The sequence below is a fragment of the Vipera ursinii genome, assembly GCF_947247035.1.
Source record: "Vipera ursinii genome assembly, chromosome: 4".
Classification (NCBI taxonomy): domain Eukaryota; kingdom Metazoa; phylum Chordata; class Lepidosauria; order Squamata; family Viperidae; genus Vipera; species Vipera ursinii.
This window is the reverse complement of record NC_139514.1, coordinates 37,045,985-37,066,340: the sequence shown is the minus strand read 5'-3', so window position 1 is coordinate 37,066,340 and position 20,356 is coordinate 37,045,985. Positions and strand designations below refer to the sequence as shown.

At 37.2% G+C, this 20,356-nt stretch overlaps 1 protein-coding gene across 3 annotated transcripts in view; it reads right to left on the bottom strand.

Moving 5' to 3' along the window:
* ARL13B (ARF like GTPase 13B) overlaps positions 1–20,356 on the bottom strand; it is a 44,110-nt gene continuing 23,754 nt past the window's right edge. For 2 of the 3 annotated variants that reach the window (XM_083362031.1, XM_083362030.1), the window contains exons 6-11: positions 19,092–19,294; positions 16,531–16,645; positions 8,929–9,184; positions 8,374–8,490; positions 7,094–7,162; positions 1–2,436 (exon numbers count right to left, since the gene is read on the bottom strand). In XM_083362031.1, the coding sequence (XP_083218157.1) occupies positions 2,360–2,436; positions 7,094–7,162; positions 8,374–8,490; positions 8,929–9,184; positions 16,531–16,645; positions 19,092–19,294 (837 nt within the window). In that variant the 3' untranslated portion in view covers positions 1–2,359. Of the gene's footprint in view, positions 2,437–5,557; positions 5,602–7,093; positions 7,163–8,373; positions 8,491–8,928; positions 9,185–16,530; positions 16,646–19,091; positions 19,295–20,356 lie in introns of all 3 variants that reach the window. The other variant, XM_083362032.1, reaches the window with a different exon arrangement.

Here is a 20,356-nt window from a genome sequence, read left to right as displayed (position 1 = left end):
TTAAAATATTTATTTAAAATAATTTCCGAAGCAAAAGTCTTATTCCATCCAATCTTGTGCTCAAATGTTTTGGGAAAAACTTCAACCGATAATTTAAAAACTTTTCTGATAAATTTAAAGGAAATAAAAGCTGTGTTCCAGATAAAGTGAATTGTATGATGAAATATTAAATCACATTTCTGTGTATCTTTATTTCATAGATAAAAACATTAAATGTATATTCAATAAATAATCCATAATAAAAGGAAAGTCAGCATGTTAAAAACACATTCCAGTACTTATGCATCTTGTAACCACAAAAATCCCATGAATATGCTTCATTATTGAATCCATTATTTATCCACTGATAAAATAGAAGGCAAATAATTGTTCCTAACTATGAGTTGCCCTCAAAATCTTCTCCAGACAGAAAATCTTCTATTTGAAACAGATGTTGAGGACTGGAGGTAGGGAAAAATACAGCATGGGTAAGGAAGAAGTCCTATTGCATAAGCCTTGAGAGGAAAAAATGTTTTTGAGCTTCAAGAAAGTAGGACAATCCTTAACAGTTTTCAGTGTTAACTAAAAGAAAAGAACATTTAACTTCTTGGGGGAAATGGAAAACAAACTTCCATTTATATAACCTAAAAATTCAGAAATATTGAAACTATATATGGAAACATGTACCATGAATTATGCACCATCTTTTACATTAGCCGGAAAGTAATCTTACAAGAGCAAACTCATTCAGCTTGTATGCATGCAACTAATTTGATGAGACTATTTTTTATATGACTTTAGGAGAGATACATATCGTGTGAAAGGATTCAAACGATCAGTTTCATGACATGGGCATTACTATCATCAAGCAGAATAAAAGCATTAATTTAAACTGCAAAGAAACAAGCTTTTGAGTAAGATAAACTGCAAAGAAACAGTAGCCTTTGAATATGATGTTGCTGGAAGGTGAGAATTTTCAAACCTCATTACATTCATAGACTTTTCAGTTTAGTATTAAGGCTTTATGCTATTTGTAAGCCACTCAACTACTTCACTATCTGAGCATACAAAAAAAACTCTGATCATATGGAAATTCTGATTATTTACCTCTAATACGCAATAAAGAAAAAGGAAGTAAAAATTGGACTGTAATGTTTTCTTTTAAAAGAAAGGCATTTACATATTTTTAAAAATGTTCACTGTTATAATAATGTTATTTGCAATTATTAACAACTGAAGCAATAAAAAATCTTCAGGGGAGAAAGATACCTTTTTCTATAAACATTTTCATTTATGTCAGCATATATGGAACCCCAACCTAACAGGGAAATGTGTTTGCATGAATGAAATAAGGATTATGGAGTAATTTGAATTCAAAGCCAAAAACATGGCTTGAATTGTGCAGGAACATGAACTTTGCATCTGCCTACTACTCTTTAAAACAGCTAAGCTTGCCACATAAGCCTGGGAGAAGACATATTTTGTTACATTTGGTGTAAGGAGATGTAATTTAATTCTACTTCTGCTTACTTTAAAGCAACCCACAGCCCTAGTTCTCCAATTCATATGTTCACATATTCGCAAAATAAAATAAGTACTGCAAGAGCAGTGGCCATGAATATCAAACTCTATACAGTAATTGAAGGATATTTATGTATATCCTTTGGAAAGTCAAAAAGTTCCCTTTCCCTCTAGCTCCAAGAACACAAAATTAATGGTCACAATGAACGCCAGAAGTGCTGTTTCCCATCAAGGAAAACATGAATATAGTTTCCTTCCAACACATACTTCTTTCTGGTGGACCAAGAACAAGATAAAACAACATAATTAACAATTAGGTAAACTGTGAAGCAAATCACACACAAATATATTGCTTTTCCAAAAAACTGTGGTAGATACTTATGAATATAGGTAGGCATTTTAATATGTCAAAATAGTTCTGCTGAACCAAATAATTTCTTAAAAACAAATAAAATACTATAAAAATATATCAAAATGTTTAAATGTATAGTTCATATCTTCACCTTTTGAACATGCATGTACTTTTAAAAAACACTTGAAGTGTTGAATATAGAAAAATATTTAGCCAAACTGAAAGCATGTATATGGATAACCAAGTTGAGTTGGGTTGTCATTTCTTTTGCAAGAATTCTGCTTGTATGAGTTTTCTTGTTCCATGTCAACTTTGAAGAGCAGCTGGTAAATTGAGGAAGCAGGATTGTTAACATTTAGAAGTAACATCCTTACCAGGAATCCCAGTGTAATCTTGGTGCCTTGCCCAGCAACTTATAGGAATAACAGGTATGTCTTCAAAAAAGAAAGCAATGTCTAATGTAATGTTATTTTAGATTCCTCTTAAAAGCTGCAAAATGACGACTAGTTAAGAAATGACACCATGTATATCGCTGTTAGGTCTTTGATGCATAGCAAGTGGTGGCAATGGCTTTCCATAGAAATCTAAAGCAAATTAGAAAAGAAACCAAATTAACAGACAACATACCTCTTACCCAACTATTGTGAATCGAACAGAAAAAAAGCATGGAATTCTGTGATTTTATATGCATACAGAAATCTTTAGGTTTCATCTGATAATTACAATTCTTATCTTGTGCAAAATTTATATACTGAAAGATACATGCTTATCAGTTTCAGTCTTTTTTTAAAAAAAATTGTCATTCCTTCTGACTGTACTTTTATTTCCAGAATGACTTGAAAAAGAGAAACATTAAACACTCAAAAAACAGTTTTAGAATTACAAATACTCACCCACAACTACTCTAATCCTAGACCTACAAACAAATATAGAGGACCTTGTTCCCAACTGGTACAAATTACTTAGGTTGAAAACAAAGGAATTATTAGTTAAGTATAATAAGAAATCTAAGTTAACTGATACCAAATGGTTAGTATTCTTTATTATATATGGTTATCTCAAAAATCCCTGTTACTGCCACTCTCAATCCACTTTATATTTCATAGATAATATATTGATTGAATCAGTCAGAATACACAAATTAAAAGGAATAATTTCAGAGGATTATTTCTATGAAGAAGCATCTGATTTTTCTTTTCCCCAACTAGTTCTAAATCAGCAGCAACCAACACTGAGGATTTAAAGTAGATATAAACATCAGTGATTTGGAGGTGTGGATAGCAGATTGCACAGAGTTGCAAAACCAAGTATCCTAAGATTTTTATGACAATGCATTTTTAATATAAGCAGAATTTCAAAGAGGAAAATAAGACAAATATCAAATTACTAAACCACTTTAGACAAGAACAGAAACATGCATTTTTTTAAAAAAAAGAATTAAAAGACATACATCAGGCAGGCTTGGAATATGCAAAATTATAAAGCTATAAAAAGATACTGGATGCATTCAGAGGAGACAGAACAGGACGTTACACTGGTTATATTCACCAGTTTTTAGGATATTTTTTTTACTTTTAGCTGTGCTGACTATAGATTTTTAAGTCATATCTATTGAAACATGTTTTGCTTTAGTTTATCAAAACTCCTTCCTCTCCAGATGTAAATGGATAATTAATGTTATCTGTTAGTACTGTTTAAACTCTACAAAGGGAAAACCTATGAAATTTCAATCTGTTGCAAGATATTAAGATATGTTTTTATTTATTTTGTACGGTATTAACATAATATTTCCTTTATAGTTTCTACAAATCAAAAATACTTCAAGTGAAGAGTTGGATTACATAATACAACTAATTTGGTTACAAATCCTTACAAGAATAATATTCTAAAACAAAAAGATCCTTTTTATAGAAGAGAACTGCTGAATCAGACCAAAGACTCTCTTAGTCCAGCATTTTGTTTTATCTGGCCAACCTATGCTCCTGCAGTGCACAGAAGCAGGAGGTAGAGACATTCAATCATCCTGCTGATGTTCTTCTGCACTTGTATTTGAAAGCACGCACCACCAGCTGAGAGGTAACATTTAGTCTTCAGAGCTAATGGACCTTGATAGAATTGTCCTTCATGATGTTTGAATCCACTCCCTTTAAAAGCCACTCAAATTACTGGACATCACATCTTCCAATACTGAATTCCAAAAATTTGCCATGTGTTGTGTGTAAGAAGTACTTTTTCTAAAACTTCCAGTCAGGTTCACAGTATGATTCCCAGACTTAGGGTTTTAATAAAGGGAGAAAAACTCCCCTTCACTTTCTCCACCCCATGCATGACATTATATACTTCAACTGTTAACTTAGTATTTTTTCTAAGCTAAAAATGATCTACATTTTCTCATAAGGAAGATGTTCAAGACCCTAGTAATTTTGATTGCCATCATCTTAACTTTTCCCAGAAAATATTAGTCTTTTTTTAAAATGTGCCGACCAAACTCTCCACAGTATTCCAGATGCAAATACACCAAATTACTAGAAAGGAATGACAATGTTTTCAATTTTATTTTCAGTCTCTTTTCTAATGATTTTGCCTTTTCACAGCTGACACATATGACAGGAACTTATGACCGTCCCAGTATCTGCAGTCAAACTGATATGCTTTGCCACTGACATACGTCTACAATTGTTGCAGTGTCTCATGGTCATAAAATAACCATTGTGACCATCACAGCCAGTTTCTGAAAAGCAAGGTTAACAGGGGAGCTGGCAATAAGTTGCAAATCACAATCATGTGACATCACACTTAACCTTGGGTGATTTGCTTAATGACTGCAGCAAAGCTGCCGCCGTAAGTCAGGTGCAATCATGATGTTACACTGCTTAGTGATAAAGTTGCAGTTCTTTAGGGAGGATTACCTGTATCTAATAATTCTAGAATTTGGAATTGTGGCTCCCCTATTCTGTTGCTAAATTTACCCTGATGTTTAATATTCTGGAGGCAAGCGGTCATTGTGCTGTTTCCCCACTATAGTTTCCTGAAAACTGCCCTTTTGCCTGCCTGATCAGAATTTCCCAACTGCCTCTCCTTTTTCTAAAGATTCATGGCTAAAATTGATCTCTTGGTCAAGGAATGTAACTTCACTTAATAGCTGATCTAAACTTAAATATAATTTTATTTTAAAACAACATAAAGAATTATAAAATTATAGAAAAAAACTAAACAAGAAAGAATAAAATTTTGGGAATATTGGTGCTTTTTTTAAAGGCTTAGATTATAGAAAAGTTCAATTATGAACTAAAATTCTAGTAATTATTTACTTTAGTTTCTAAACTAGAGTCAGTGGTATATAATAAGCCCAATAAATTCAAATAAACAGTACTCAAGTGATGTATCTCTTTCATCACCTCAAATCAAAGTTGCCCTGTATTCAAATGAAATACCGACAGAATTGAAAGAAGTACATGCAAAATTATAAGCAACTGTATTCTTTTTGGAGTTAAAATCAAAGCTTATAGGAAATAACTCATCTGTAGTTTCACAAACTTGATTTACAACGCAATCAGAAGTATTTCTTGCATAAGAATAATTCTATTCTACTTTTTAACAAAAATATTGCACAAGGAATGACAACTTTTAACTCCAGTTACAATCAGGCCCATAGGTAACAGCAAAAGGATTATAATCAGATAGCATGGCCCTTCTCCTCCCTACCTCTTTTTTTCTGTCCTTTCTCTCATTTTCTTTTCTTTATACTCCTTAAAAAGAAATATGGATAGTAAACAAACTGATGAAAATTATACTGTTGTCTATTACAAAGGAAATCAACTTATGTACAAATATAGATTTTATGAATGTATAAATTCTCCATACATCTTTCTAATCTAGAGAAGCAAATCTTGAACATCTTGGTTAATCATTTTATAACTCTTCCAAAACTCTTGCTACTTCATAAATTTTAATGCAAAAGAAGGGGAAAAATATGAAATATATAGAGCTCACCATGTTAACTGCAATTAATTAACTAATTTTAAATGCATTTAACTATAGGTGGAATGAAATTTAGTTTTTGTCTAACCGTGTCATTTTGTTTTTTTGAAGTATGACCTTTAGGTCAGGGGTGTCAAACTGCCGGCCTGCGGGCCAGACACGTCATCAGGAAACCACACCCACTCCATTGCCGGCAATGTAAAAAAAGCTGTGATATGTCGCGCAACATCACATGACATCACAAGTTTGACATGTCTGCCTTAGATATTCAATTCAAAGGTAAAATATAGCCCTTAGCTAGAGAAAGTTGGATAACCATGATCTAGTTTAATAATTACATGCTCTGAGAAGCAGGTCAAACCAACATGCCAGGCATTAGTCTTTTTCAGTGTTATTGCTCAAGATCATTTAGAGGTCCTGGAGTTGAACAGCAACCATATATATGACATATGTTCTATCACTGAACGATGCCATCTTGTCAAAACAGAAAACATTTCCAATGGTTTTACAAGTATTTACATAAAACGATACAAATACCTTGAAAATGAAACAATCCTTGTTAACAATAACTCTTATCCTCAGTGAAGAGGTTATTATAAATCAGAATCTACTAGAAAAGAACTAAAACCTTTCACATGCTATTAAAAAGATTAATAGCAAAATTATATTTTTAGAAAACCATATGACAATAAAAACTTACAAATAGTTTCTATATATTCAGATAAGTAAGTTAGGCACACAGTGGCTTCCTGCCTAATTAACTCATAAAAATCGCCCCCCTTCTGTTGCACCTTATAAAACTTAGCAGCTGATTAATCTGTGTTTAAGGTTCAATATTTATAGGTGTTAAGAAGAGAAAACATAAAGATTGTGTGAATGCTTGTCTGCTCATAAGATACTTTTCTCCTATTTCATGTGTGATCTTCAATATTTCATAAAATCTATTTATAGCAATTCATAGCAGACCTTCTTCGGGTGAATAGTTAAGAATGGATATGGTCCTATGCACTTTAATGTGTTCTATTTTTTCCCTCTGAGCAATATACAACTACATGACCACCTCAACAAGCAACAGATTTGTCCTGAAGCAAAGACAGTGAAATAAAATTATTAACAGGATTCCATTTACATATAGTTTAAAGAGAAAAACAAGGAGTGAAAATTATGGATTGTTCTTAAAGAAGCACCAAATTAGTCAAAATGAAAGCCAATATGAAAAATAAAATATATGTTGCTAAGGACAAATTCCTCTGAAATTACCATTATGATGAGTTTCACCAAGGGGCTCAAGTTTTCGAATTCTGTTAACTTTTGGTGTTTCCCATCCAACTGCAAAAATATATATACATATCAAACAGTAATTATATAATCAAACAATTCTGATGAAGCAAATATTTATCTGTGTACATGGAGAAAATCTCAAGCTACTAATAAAACCAGATCTTTTATTACTGATGAACATGGTAGACATATTGGAGTAGAAGTTAATTTTATTTTTTATTTATTTATTTATTTATTTTATTACATTTATATCCCGCCCTTCTCCGAAGACTCAGGGCGGCTTACAAGCTTAGCAGTAGCCTTCATTCTATGTATATGCCTGCTTGTTAGGGCTTTCACACACACCCCAAGCGGCATTATTACAAAGTCAGCTTATTGCCCCCAACAATCTGGGTCCTCATTTGTGTAGGATTAAGACTCTGATATTAAAAATGTACCCCTCAGATGCGGATAAAGGTATAACATTTAATAAACAAACAAATAAAACAATATTCTATAAAGGTCTCCCCCCCAAAAAAATAATACACAATAAAATGAGAAAAAAATGTTTAGTTCCCAATGGAAGTAAAAGTTTTATTTTATTGTGTTCTTTCTCTCTCTAATTCATTTGATGAATAAGGCATCATTCCTTTTTACATAGCCAGGGGTTTGGTTTTTTTCACTTGCCATGTAAATTTCTGGGATGGAATATTTAACAGACCTTGGGAGCCCAGAAGGTACAACAAAACAAAGCAGAGAATAAACAATGTCATTTCTAACAGAGAAGAGTCCAGGGGAACTCAAGAGTAAAGCCGCCCTACCAATGTATGTTATGTGTGAGATTTAGTAAGCTTTCAAGATTCTGTAATAATACTCTATTAGCAATAAATATGTTTCCAGAAATTCAAATGGTTCTTGTTTTCTAAGTTTGGGAACCATAATCTGGAAAGATCTTTATTGCGATTTGGGTAAAATAACAGAATCATGAAACTTATAAAAATAACCTCTCTCCATAAGTTATATGTAATATAATTAAGACACAGTTACTCTAAATCTCTTTCTTATGTTTTTATTTTCCCCTGGATTTTCTTCTGCATTACCCTTATCTCTCCTTTGTTCTATCATTGCCTCCTTTATGTTCCCAAAATCTGTTAGGCTTTTCATCACAATATTTAACTACATACTTACTACACATATCTTTTCTTTTGAAATACTTCATGTGAAATTGTGTTATTCATGCAAGACCTCAACTTTTAAACACTGGTGCACACTGTACTCACCTGGTGTATGTGTTGCTATTGGAGTAGGAAGGGGGGAAACAATTTCTTCTGTATTGACTGGTTCAACTCGATGGTTTCTTTTTAATTTTAGTTTCTTTGCTTTCTTTTTACTGTTTTCTAAATCAAATATAAATAAAATCACTGATGTTACATAAAAAAATATTGAACTGCAATTAGAAAACATCTGTGCTTACATTAAGACAGATTTTATTATTATTATTATTATTATTATTATTATTATTATTATTATATTATTTAAATTTATATAAATTTTAATCAGAGCATACAACTTTATTTGTAATAAGCACACAGTTCTTACTTAATTATGTATACATAATGTTCAGTTAAGACTATATATTCATGATAGACTACAGGAATTTAAGTTTGTCAGTTAATAAAAAAATCTATCAATTTTTTGGCAGTTCATTAGGTTTTCCTAGTCTGTTTTAAAAAGGTTGCCTAATAGCTATATTCTCCTCTCCTGCCAAGCTCAAATTTTGAACTGAACTTTTGAAATTGGCTGACAACAGTATTTACAAATTCTTATCAGTCTACCTGTTCCTGGATTCAAAGTGGCATTATCACCAGAGTCAAGACTTTCTGAGATGTGCTGATCATTCTCATCTTCGTGTTCCATTTGTTGTGTTCGTGCAGATTTATAGTTTTCTATCAGTCTCTGTTCGTTGGATTGTTCACTGTTCAGACTCTGAACATCTATTATCTCCTGATTTGTTTTAGGTTTCAAGGCAATAGCAATCTTTTCATTCTCTTCCCTTTGCCTCTTCTTCTCTTTCTCAATTTTCTTTTCATTCTAACAAATACAGAAGAAAATGCCATTTATTACAGCAGCATTTCAAGTGTTAGTTGGGGAAGAGTTAATGTCAACAACAAATCAGAGAATACTCTAAAAGAATTACTGACGTACATTTCATACAATAACTTTACAAACTGTTTTTATACATTATTATGGATTTAGATCAAGATTTTTTTATAAAACTGCACTTTCAAATTGTAGGAAGTCTTTTTTTCCCACAATAACTTTGCAAATAGTGCAAATGCACACACGGACACACATACACACACAATCATGGCCAGCCTACAATCAATATTTATGTCTTATACTAGCCTTTCCTACTGGATTACATATCATCAATAATATAAAATAATATTCAATTTCATATAATGGAATCTCTAATTAGAATTCAGCTCTTCTGCTTATATTGGGCTTAGATAGGGGCCTCGAGTTAAGACGTGCTAAGAGGCCCCTGATAAGATTCTTAGCCGGTTATTTTAAGAGGTTAGGGAGGGGGAGGGAGGGGGGGGGGAGGGAGGGAACCTGTAACCGGCACTCAGTCTGGACCTGTTAGAGGTCCTGACGGGACGGGGTCGGGGTCGGTGACTGCTGGTGCTGGGAATGTGGGGGTGGGGCATCGAATCCCCACGGCGATAGGGTATGGCAGCAGGTGTTTGCACGGAGGGCCATATCAACATCTGGGATCGCGCCCCCGCTATCTCCGAGCGGTGGCGCGCTCCGACCCTCCGGTTAGCACCCTCTTACCCGGGGATGAGGGTGATCAGGCCCCTGAGCTCAGGTTGGTCTATTTTAATGCTAGATCCGTAGTTAACAAAGCTCCCCTCATCCGTGATCTGATCGAGGAGGAATGTGTGGATCTAGCGTGCATCACAGAAACTTGGCTGGGCTCGGAGGGAGGGGTGCCTCTCACCGAGTTATGCCCGCCAGGTTTCCGGGTGCTGCACCAGCCACGGGCTCAGGGCAGGGGTGGTGGGGTGGCAGTGGTTATTCGGGAGACTTTGTGTCCCCGGGAGGCCACCATTGTCCAGATGGCCGGGAGTGAATCCCTCCTCTTGAGATGTGGTCCTCGGGTTCAGTTGGGCTTGTTGCTTACATACCTGGCGCCCAGCTGTGTGGCAACAGCCCTGCCTGAGCTGCTCGACACCCTCTCAGGGTTGGCGGTGGAGTTCCCCAGGCTTATACTCCTGGGTGACTTCAACCTGCCATCACTGGGAGGGTCGTCGGAGTTAGCTCGGGAGTTCATGGCTTCCATGACAGCCATGGGCCTGACCCAGGTTATTGAGGGCCCGACTCATGAGGGGGATCATACTCTCGACCTGGTGTTCCTGTCTGGACAGTGGTTGGATGATCTGGGAGGGGGTTCTCCGTCCATCACCCCTCTGTCATGGTCAGATCATCACCTCCTGAGGCTGGTTTTCCGTCATGCCACCCCCCACCGCTGGGCGGCGGAACCGACCAGGTGGTTCCACCCCAGGCGCCTAATGGACCCGGATCGGTTCCAGAGGGCGCTTGGGCCGATACCTATCACCCTTACCCACAGCCCAGTCAATGCCCTGGTGGAGGCCTGGGAAATGGCTACCACCAGGGCACTCGACTGCGTTGTACCCATGCGACCTCTGACCCGTCGCAGATCCCACTGGGCCCCATGGTTCTCTGTGGAGCTCCGGGAGATGAAGCGTTGGAGACGAGGTCTAGAGAGCGGTTGGAGATCCAGCCGATCCGAATCCGACCGATTGCAGTTAAGAACCTTTATAAGGTCTTATCTTGCGGTGATAAGGACGGCGAAGTCTAACTACTTTGCCGCCCTTATCGCGTCCGCAGATAATCGCCCGGCCGCCCTGTTTAGGGTGACTCGCTCCCTCCTTAATCAGGAGGCGAGAGAGGATCCCTTGCAGGGACGAGCCGAGGAGTTTAGTCAACATCTGGAGGACAAAATCGCTCGGATCCGGACCGGCTTGGACTCTGACTGGGCAGAGTCTGATGTGGAGGAATCAGGCGGTCTTGAGCATGTTATCTGGACTGAGTTCGACCCTATTTCCCCTGATGATGTGGACAGGATCATGGGGAGACTGAGCACCACCACCTGTTTGTTGGATCCGTGCCCCTCCTGGCTAGCTTATGCGGCTCGGGAGGGAACACGAGGCTGGTTCCATGCAGCAATAACTGCTTCCTTGAAGGAGGGTGTCTTTCCTGCCGCCTTGAAGGAGGCGGTGGTGAGACCCCTTCTCAAGAAGCCTGCTTTGGACCCGGCTGTTTTAAACAACTATCGTCCAGTCTCCAACCTTCGCTTTCTGGCGAAGGTTGTTGAGAGTGTGGTGGTGCATCAGCTCCCTCTGTTCCTGGAGGAAACTGATTATCTGGACCCGTACCAATCGGGCTTCAGGCCCGGACACAGCACGGAGACGGCATTGGTCGCGCTGGTGAATGATCTCTGGAGGGCTAGGGACAGGGGTTGTTCCTCTGTCCTGGTCCTATTAGATCTCTCAGCGGCGTTCGATACCATCGACCATGGTATCCTGCTGCGGCGACTCAGGGGGCTGGGAGTGGGAGGCACCGTTCTACGGTGGTTCTCCTCCTACCTCCAGGGCCGCTTGCAGTCGGTGTTGACAGGAGGGCAGAGATCCGCCCCGAGGTCTCTCATTTGTGGAGTTCCTCAGGGGTCGGTTCTCTCGCCTCTCCTGTTCAACATCTATATGAAGCCGCTGGGCGAGATCATTCGTGGTTTTGGGGTGGGGTATCACCAGTACGCTGATGATACTCAACTTTTTCTTTCCACCCCGAACCAACCCAGTGATGCCCTCTCCGTGATATCCCGGTGCCTGGAGGCGGTTCAGGTCTGGATGGGGAGAAACAGGCTTCGTCTCAATCCCGCCAAGACTGAGTGGCTGTGCATATCGGCATCTCAGGTTAACCAAGTTATTCCATCCTTAATGATGGGGGGTGAGGTGTTACCCCCCGTTGATAGGGCTCGCAACCTGGGCGTCCTCCTGGACTCATGGCTCAATTTTGAAGACCATATAGGAGCCGTGACCAGGGGGGCTTTTGCACAGGTTCGCCTGGTGCGCCAGTTGCGTCCCTATCTGGACCGAGACGCCCTACGCACAGTTACTCATGCACTTGTGACCTCCCGTTTGGACTACTGTAACGCTCTCTACATGGGGCTGCCCTTGAAGACCACTCGGAGGCTTCAACCGGTGCAGAATGCGGCCGCGCGAGTTGTAATGGGGGTTTCCCGATACTCCCATGTAACACCTCTACTCCGCGAGCTGCATTGGCTTCCGGTTGCCCTCCGGGTGAAATTCAAGGTGCTGGTTATTACCTATAAAGCCCTACATGGCCTGGGTCCGGGTTATTTGAGGGAACACCTGCTGCCGGCATCAAACGCCCTTCGCCCACTGCGCTCCCACAGGGAGGGTCTGCTCAGGGTGCCGCCGGTGAGAGATTGCCGGCGGGTGACACCCAGGAATAGGGCCTTCTCAGTGGGAGCGCCTGCCCTCTGGAACCAGCTGCCGGTGGAGCTGAGAACTGCCCCCGACCTCCGATCATTCCGCCGGGGCCTGAAGACCTGGCTCTTTGAGCTCTCGGGCCCAGGCTGAGGAGAAATTTTTAATTGGGTTTTTTTAAGAGTACAGGGTCAATTTAATATTTTTTAATTTGGTTTTTAACTTTTGTATGTTGGATTTTTTAATTCCCTGTAAACCGCCCTGAGTCCTCAGGGAAAGGGCGGTATATAAATGTAACTACCGGTAAATAAATAATAAATAAATAAATATAACTACATTTTAATTGCTTTAAATTTCAGGTGTTTGAAATTTTACTGTGCAAATATTCTCAATGACCTTAGTTCAGTTTATATTAGCATATGGATTTCTATGCAATTTTAGTGACATATTGCAATGGATAATGAATTTAAAATATGAAATAAAGCTTTTTTCCCCTGTGGAGAGTATTAAGCCTTTAATTACTTATATTGATTCTGATACCATGGCAGCTTTTTTCAAATTCTGAGCTATTATTCTGAGAAATTAATTGAAAACACATCAGTTATAAAACTTGGTATCCTTTAAGATTACTATCTTTTGATTGATTATATGTCATCAAGTTTGTATTGACTCTTCACAATCATGTAAATAGATTTTCTCCAAGAGAACCGTCTCTAATCTGGTCCTTCATCCTTCAGGTCTCTCATCCATGTTCTGCCCCCACTGCTGAAATTCAGTTCAACCACCTTGCTACTGGCTGCCTTTTTCTCTTTGCTTTCACCATTTCCAGCATTATAGGCATTTCCAGAGAACTAGCTCTTTGCATCAAGTGTCCAAAGTATTACAATTTGAGTCTGAACATTTTTGCTTTAAATGAGAAACTCTTCTGTTCAATGATCGATTTGTTTGATTTCATGGCTATCCATTACACTGTAAGAAATCTTCCCCAATATTAAAGTTGAAACGGATCAATACTTTCTGTCCAACTTTAACTTCCACACAAGAAAAAAAACCAATATCTGCACAATTCTGATTGTTGTATTATAAGCACATCCTGGCATTAAATATATTTACCAAGGCTTTTGATTCAACTCTACCAAGTATTAGTCTGTGGTATATTTCTTGACTATTGACTCCTTTACTGTTGATAGTTCAATTATTATGTATTAGGTATAGTTGTATTTTCAGAATAGTGCCATCACTATTGATGTTTCTTCGGTTTTAAAATAAACATATTAAATACACATATTCTTCAAATCCAGTTTGCCTTAATATGTACTCTGCATATATACTGATTTATTAAAAGGGAAAAGTACATATGCTTTTCTCACTCCTTTGACAGCCTGGGACCAATCTGCTTTGCCATATGGCTTTCTGACCCTTTAATAAATTTTGCATCAGGAAAATAAAATGTTCCAGTGTTCCTATTTTTATAAACACATTCCACAGTTTGAAGTGATCAATACAATCAAAAACATTTCTATAATCAATGAAAAAAATACTGATACGTTTTTTTTGGTATTCTTTAGCTTTCTCAATTATCCAGCATGAATTAGCAATATGACTTATTTTCCTCAATTTTTTTCTGAAGTCAACTTGAACTTCTGGAATCCTTTCATAAATGAAAGAGTACCAAATTAAATGCAAATCATTTGTGAATATTGATCCACTGATGCTATTTTATGACATATATTTTTTGCCTTATTGACTAATAATCTTTAGGAAACTGATTGCCGTTATATAAGACAAATTGGCAGGAAAAGGCATTCTGTTGTGTATTTCTTTATAAGCATTTGGAGGTGTTGTTCACGTCAGCAAAGAATTAAAAGATCAAAGACATCAAGAAAGACATTGAAGGAAGAGATCCACAAAAAACAGATATGTACAGTAGAAAACATCAGCAATAGTAAGTAGAATCTAGTTCTAGAAGGAAGGATTTGGAGTGACCTTGTTGATAAAACAATTGGATAGCAGGGATGAAAGAATCCATTTAGGAGAAACAGCTCAAGAGCTGTTTAGGAGAACTATGAAATAATAATTATTTTTTGTCTTCTGCCTCCAGGAAAGGGATCCTTAAGGAAGGACAGAATATCAAGTAAAAGTTTATCTAAGCTATCTAGAAAGAGGAATTAATATAAAAAACCCCATTATTAGGTATAGAAATTGCCTGTATCTATTGAAACAGCTGAAAAAGTTCCAACAGTTGAAGCAGTTAAGGAATTTCAAGGCAGCTCTGTAAATAAATGCATATTTATTTACCTCAATGAAGGAGGTGGTGGTTAAAAGTGATATACAAATAAATATTAAATTTCTGATTTAGACTTGTAATCAAGAACTCATGCATGCACATATACAGGATAAGTAAGGGCACTGTGACTGAACACTAACCAAATAAATTACTGTATTACTCCTTGTATTATAATAGAATAATACTTTTATTTGGCTTCCAGTTCTCTGCATTGTCCAGAACTGTTTTATCCTTTTCCACACCACGACATATGGTGGTGGCAATGGATATAGTAGGCAGCCGTTAATGTAAAAGAAAAGTAATTTAATGAAATACATTTTAAAAATTGGCCCTGCCACACAAAAATTAGTTATGTAATTAATCTTGCCTTAATAGTATCTGGGTCCATACACATCTGTTCATATCTGGTAGTAGCAAAGAAACAAGAAACCACTAAAAATATGAAGGTGCGAATCCTGTTATGAGAGGAATAAAATTCTTGGGGAAAAAGTATTTTAAGTTATGCCAAAGAACCAAGAATAGGACAGAAATTAGACAAAAAAATGAGACAAGACAGACTGGAGAAAAAATGATCAGAAAAGAGGATTCATTTGGGGTAACTGAAAGGAATAACAGTGGTACATAATTATGGCTATAGCTACTCCAGGAATGGGAGTAAGATCTTCTTCCTCATCTCATAATAAAGGTCTCAAAATATTAAAATCCCCAAATTAACAAAAGGAAAAATATAGAAGAGTTTTTTGGAATATATGATACAGAACATTTATAAAGCCCAAGCAGGAATTGGCAGTTGGGTTAGCAACCAGCTTTATAGGAAAGGTCCAAAGAACTTACTCAAGTTTACCATAACAGATTGTAATAAAGCAAAAGTTACAATATTACACCTATACAATATGCATATTGAATATGTGCATTAGTTATGCATATTCAATATGCAATATGGGGTCCTATTCAAGCCATATAAAAATACCACCTATCGACAAGTAATTATGCAGCAGAAAAGACTGATGATTATTTGGCAACCTACAGGAGTAAGAAGGCATAGAAAAATTAGGTAGTTGTTCAAAAAAGGCCATGGGGAAAAAAAGCCCAAAATTAGAGGAAACTTTAAAAAATTACAGAGAAAACAAGTAGCAACCTAACATTAGTGCAGCCTTATCTTACATGAAGCATTCCCAGAATAGGAACAGAAGTTCTCATGTGTTTGGGGAAAATACAAGTTACTTTAGTTATAACCATATAAAAACTAAAAAAGTATCTGAAAATAAATTTTGATATAGATTTATCTAAATACTCTATTATATAGCAATGGGTTGAAATTTCCCAATATGTCATAATTAGTTATCAAGCAAGCAAAAAGAGCTAGTATGGAAGCAAACATAGCAGTTATCAATAATAAAGATCTAAATAAGAGGAACAAAAAATAAAAAAGAAAGCAAAGGAAAATAAATAAATAACTAGTAGTATCAAATCACACAAAGAAAAGGAAAAAGGGATCAAATATAAAAGAAAGGAATTTGAATTTGTTTCAAAAAACACAATACTGGCTAAAGCACTCATGAACAATGAATTGATTTGTCACAAACATTTTCCACAGGTGGCTGCTTCAATACCTCACTGATTACAGCTGATATGGGCTGAAAAGGGTTTCCAGTTACAAGCTCGGAGTCTTCTTCATCCAAAATGCTCTTTCCTTCCCGTTCATTTTCTTCTCTCTCTTTCTGTTCTCTGATTATTTTAAGAAAAAAAGATACATATTTTAAATCAACTAAAATTAAAAATTCTTAGAATATTACAAATATTGAAAACAGTTCACATGCTTCATATCAAAATGCAAAAGTGTGATTGATGAACTTTTAAAAGATGGATGTGAAGTTGAAAAAACTGACCTGAAGTCAAACAATCAATGTGAAAACTTGTTTACAATTCTTCTATTAGAATAACCTAGCTTTCATTAATTTACTGACGTATATCTTCTGTTCTGCCTTTAAAGCAAAGGGTTAAAATCAAAACTGAATTCAACAGAAATAATTATAGATTTCCTATACCAAGATAATAAAAAATATGCATTATTTGCCTGATTAAGTTTGACATGAATTTGTTGTTGTTGTTTTTAAAAAAATATGAATTTCTGTATAACTGAAAAGATGGAAATATCAAGGAATTATCAGTTCTACATATATTGTAAATGTAAAATAAATAAATAAATAAATACAGATTTTGAAGTTAGTGAGTGTTCTTTTCAGGAATAAGATATATACTATTTCCCCCATAATCTGGTATGCTGGCTAAAAACGTCTCTCAGTACTTTTCTAGTTAGCTAAAAGAAAACTTAAACATAGTGAAGAGTCACTAAGAAATCTTTATCAGTTTCTATTTATTTATTTATTTATTTATTTATTTATTTATTTATTTATTTTAATTCCATTTATATCCCGCCCTTCTCCGAAGACTCAGGGCGGCTTACAAGCTTAGCAGTAGCCTTCATTCTATGTATATGCCTGCTTATTAGGGCTTTCACACACACCCCAAGCGGCATTATTACAAAGTCAGCTTAATTGCCCCCAACAATCTGGGTCCTCATTTTACCTACCTCGGAAGGATGGAAGGCTGAGTCAACCTTGAGCCTGGTGGGATGCGAACCTGCACTAATTGCAGGCAGCTGGTGTTACTTAAGGAGGCATTAGCCCACTGCTCCACCAAGGCTCTCTATTTATGTGAATAATAAAACTAGTCTAATTTCTCATTCTGAGATTTTAAGCCATTTCATCTTTTCCTGTTTGGTTAGAGCTGAAAAACATTGTTATGATTCATGTCCTATTTACTCCTCTGTTATGAAACATGCCTCATCTCACATATTGCCAAATCTAATTCCATTTTGTTTTCTAGCAATGGGCAGATTTGATGTACTTGGCCTTGGTCTGCAGTTGGAGGATTTGGGCACTAATGTGCTTTTACCAGCCTCTATGTATCCTAGCTGTCAGAGGACTACTAATGGTGCTGATAGTTGTCAAGTCTGTCTGCCATTGCTATGATTCAAATTCAAATTCCTTTCTTTTATATTTTGACACTTCTTTCCTTTTTTTTGTGTGATTTGACACTAGTGGTTATTTATTTTTTGCCCCTTTGCTTTCTATTTTGAGAGGTCCAGATGATCATCACAGTTGGCCATGTTTGTTGGAAAGGGAGGAGCTGCTAAAGTATCCCTAGCTTGGCCTGGTTCGTATCAGGCTGACTCTAATACCATTCAGTCAGTTTTGGCAGAGTAAGTAGCTGATGATAGATGTTAGAGTCACCTACATAATTTCATACTTCTTTTGCAGCCTCTCCAATTATATATCCCCATTTTTATGTTTTATGTTTTATTGGTTATTCTTAGCTTTTAAACATAAGGAAAGTCATTATTCCTCTTAAAAGACAAAGCTAAAGAATGGGGAGGGAAACCAGAATTCTATCCACTGGCTAGAAAGAAGTATTAAGTTTTCCTTCTTGCTGGAAGTGGCAGACTTAGCCGTTTTTTAAACTCCATCTGAACAAGTTAACATATGTATTAAATTGCTAAAAACAAACACTTGTAACTAAATATTTCCATCAAAGGTTGAAAATATAGATGGTAAGTTGCTTTCTTTTTTGGCTATAATTCAAATATAATACCAAATGACAAATTCCACATGCTCTCTCAGAATCTGGGACACATTATTCAAAGTTATGAAATGGGAAAATATTAATAAAGATTAACTACAGTAGCTATACTATAGGAAAAATGTATTTTTCTGTTCTACCAATCTGAAGTACCCACTTTTGCAAATTCTTCAGAGTATCTAAACCAACTTTCCCCAACCAGGCATCCACCAAGTATGGTGTTAAAGCCCATAATTTCTAGCCAATGACAAAACTGTCTTAGGATTCAACAAAGCTAATGAGCACCAGGTATGATTCTGGACCTTATTGCTTGCCTTGAATAAACAATGGTCTGAATGGAAATGTCATTCTTAGGAGATGATCACTATTAACACCTATGACTATGTCATATCATGTCTAATATGAAAACTCAATTACTGAGTGTACTACATTTTGGATCTGTCATATTCTTGTCTTTGCTGTACCTTGAAATCCAATCTGTAATGTACTATAAAATGTTTCATGTAAATTAAAGATGATTTACTCTACCTACCTTTCTTTCCTTATCTTCCTTACTCTTTCTGCTCGCTCTCTTTTTTCTTGTTCTTCAGTGGCTTTTTGTTCTGTGATGTCTTTCTGAATTCTTTCATGTAAGGCATCAAAATCTTTTGCTATAGTATGTAATAGCCAAAGTAGACCTTTCTTTATCGATTTGTCAATTTTTCTTCCATAGCCCACAATAGCAGAACAAGGCTCCTATAACCAATGGAAAAATCAGCACTACCCTTATATTAATGTGAAACTGAACAAAAAGTTATGAATCCCAAATCTATAATATACATTTGAAAATAACCACAATTTGTAATTTATTTAATTATTCTTTCATTCATTCAAAAATTAGTTGTTTCAACTGTTGAAGCAACTCAAGTTAATACTTCAATTTATATTTATTTATTTTTTTGTTTGTTTGTTTTATATACCGCCCTTCTCCCGGAGGACTCAGGGCAGTGTACAGAGCAGGCAAGTATACAATAAAGCAGTAATAAAACAAATAAATCCCAGATCTATCAGGCCAGGCCGGCTTGCTGGAATAGATAGGTTTTTAAGTCACGCCGGAAGGTGCGAAGGTCGGGGGCCATCCGGATTTCGGCTGGCAAGCAGTTCCAGAGGGTTGGCGCACCCACCGAGAATGCTCTCCCCCTGGGGGTCACCAGCCGGCATTCTCTGACCGGTGGTACCCTGAGGAGGCCCTCTCTGTGGGAGCGCACAGGACGGAGGGGTGTTGACGCTGGCAGTAGGTGCTCCCGTAGGTAATCCGGACCCATGCCATGTAGGGCTTTGTATGTCATCACTAGCACCTTGAATTTCACTCGGGAGGCAACTGGAAGCCAGTGCAGTTCACGGAGGAGAGGTGTAATATGGGAGTATCGGGAAGCCCCCAAAAGTGTTCGTGCTGCTGCACTCTGTACCAGCTGAAGCTTCTGAGTGGTTCTCAAGGGCAGCCCCATGTAAAGAGCGTTGCAGTAGTCAAGACGAGAGGTCACAAGTGCATGGGTGACTGTACGCAAGGCATCCAGGTCCAGAGTTGTAGCTGGCGTACCCGACGAACCTGGGCGAAAGCCCCCCTAGTCACTGCTCCTATGTGATCTTCTAAGGAGAGCTGTGAATCTAGGCGGACACCCAGGTTGCGAGCCCTATCTACGGGGGGCAATAGCTCGCCCCCAATATTGAGGGATGGAATATTCTGAATATCCTGGCGTGCCGGTATGTACAGCCATTCAGTCTTGTCCGGGTTGAGTTGAAGCCTGTTCCTCCCCA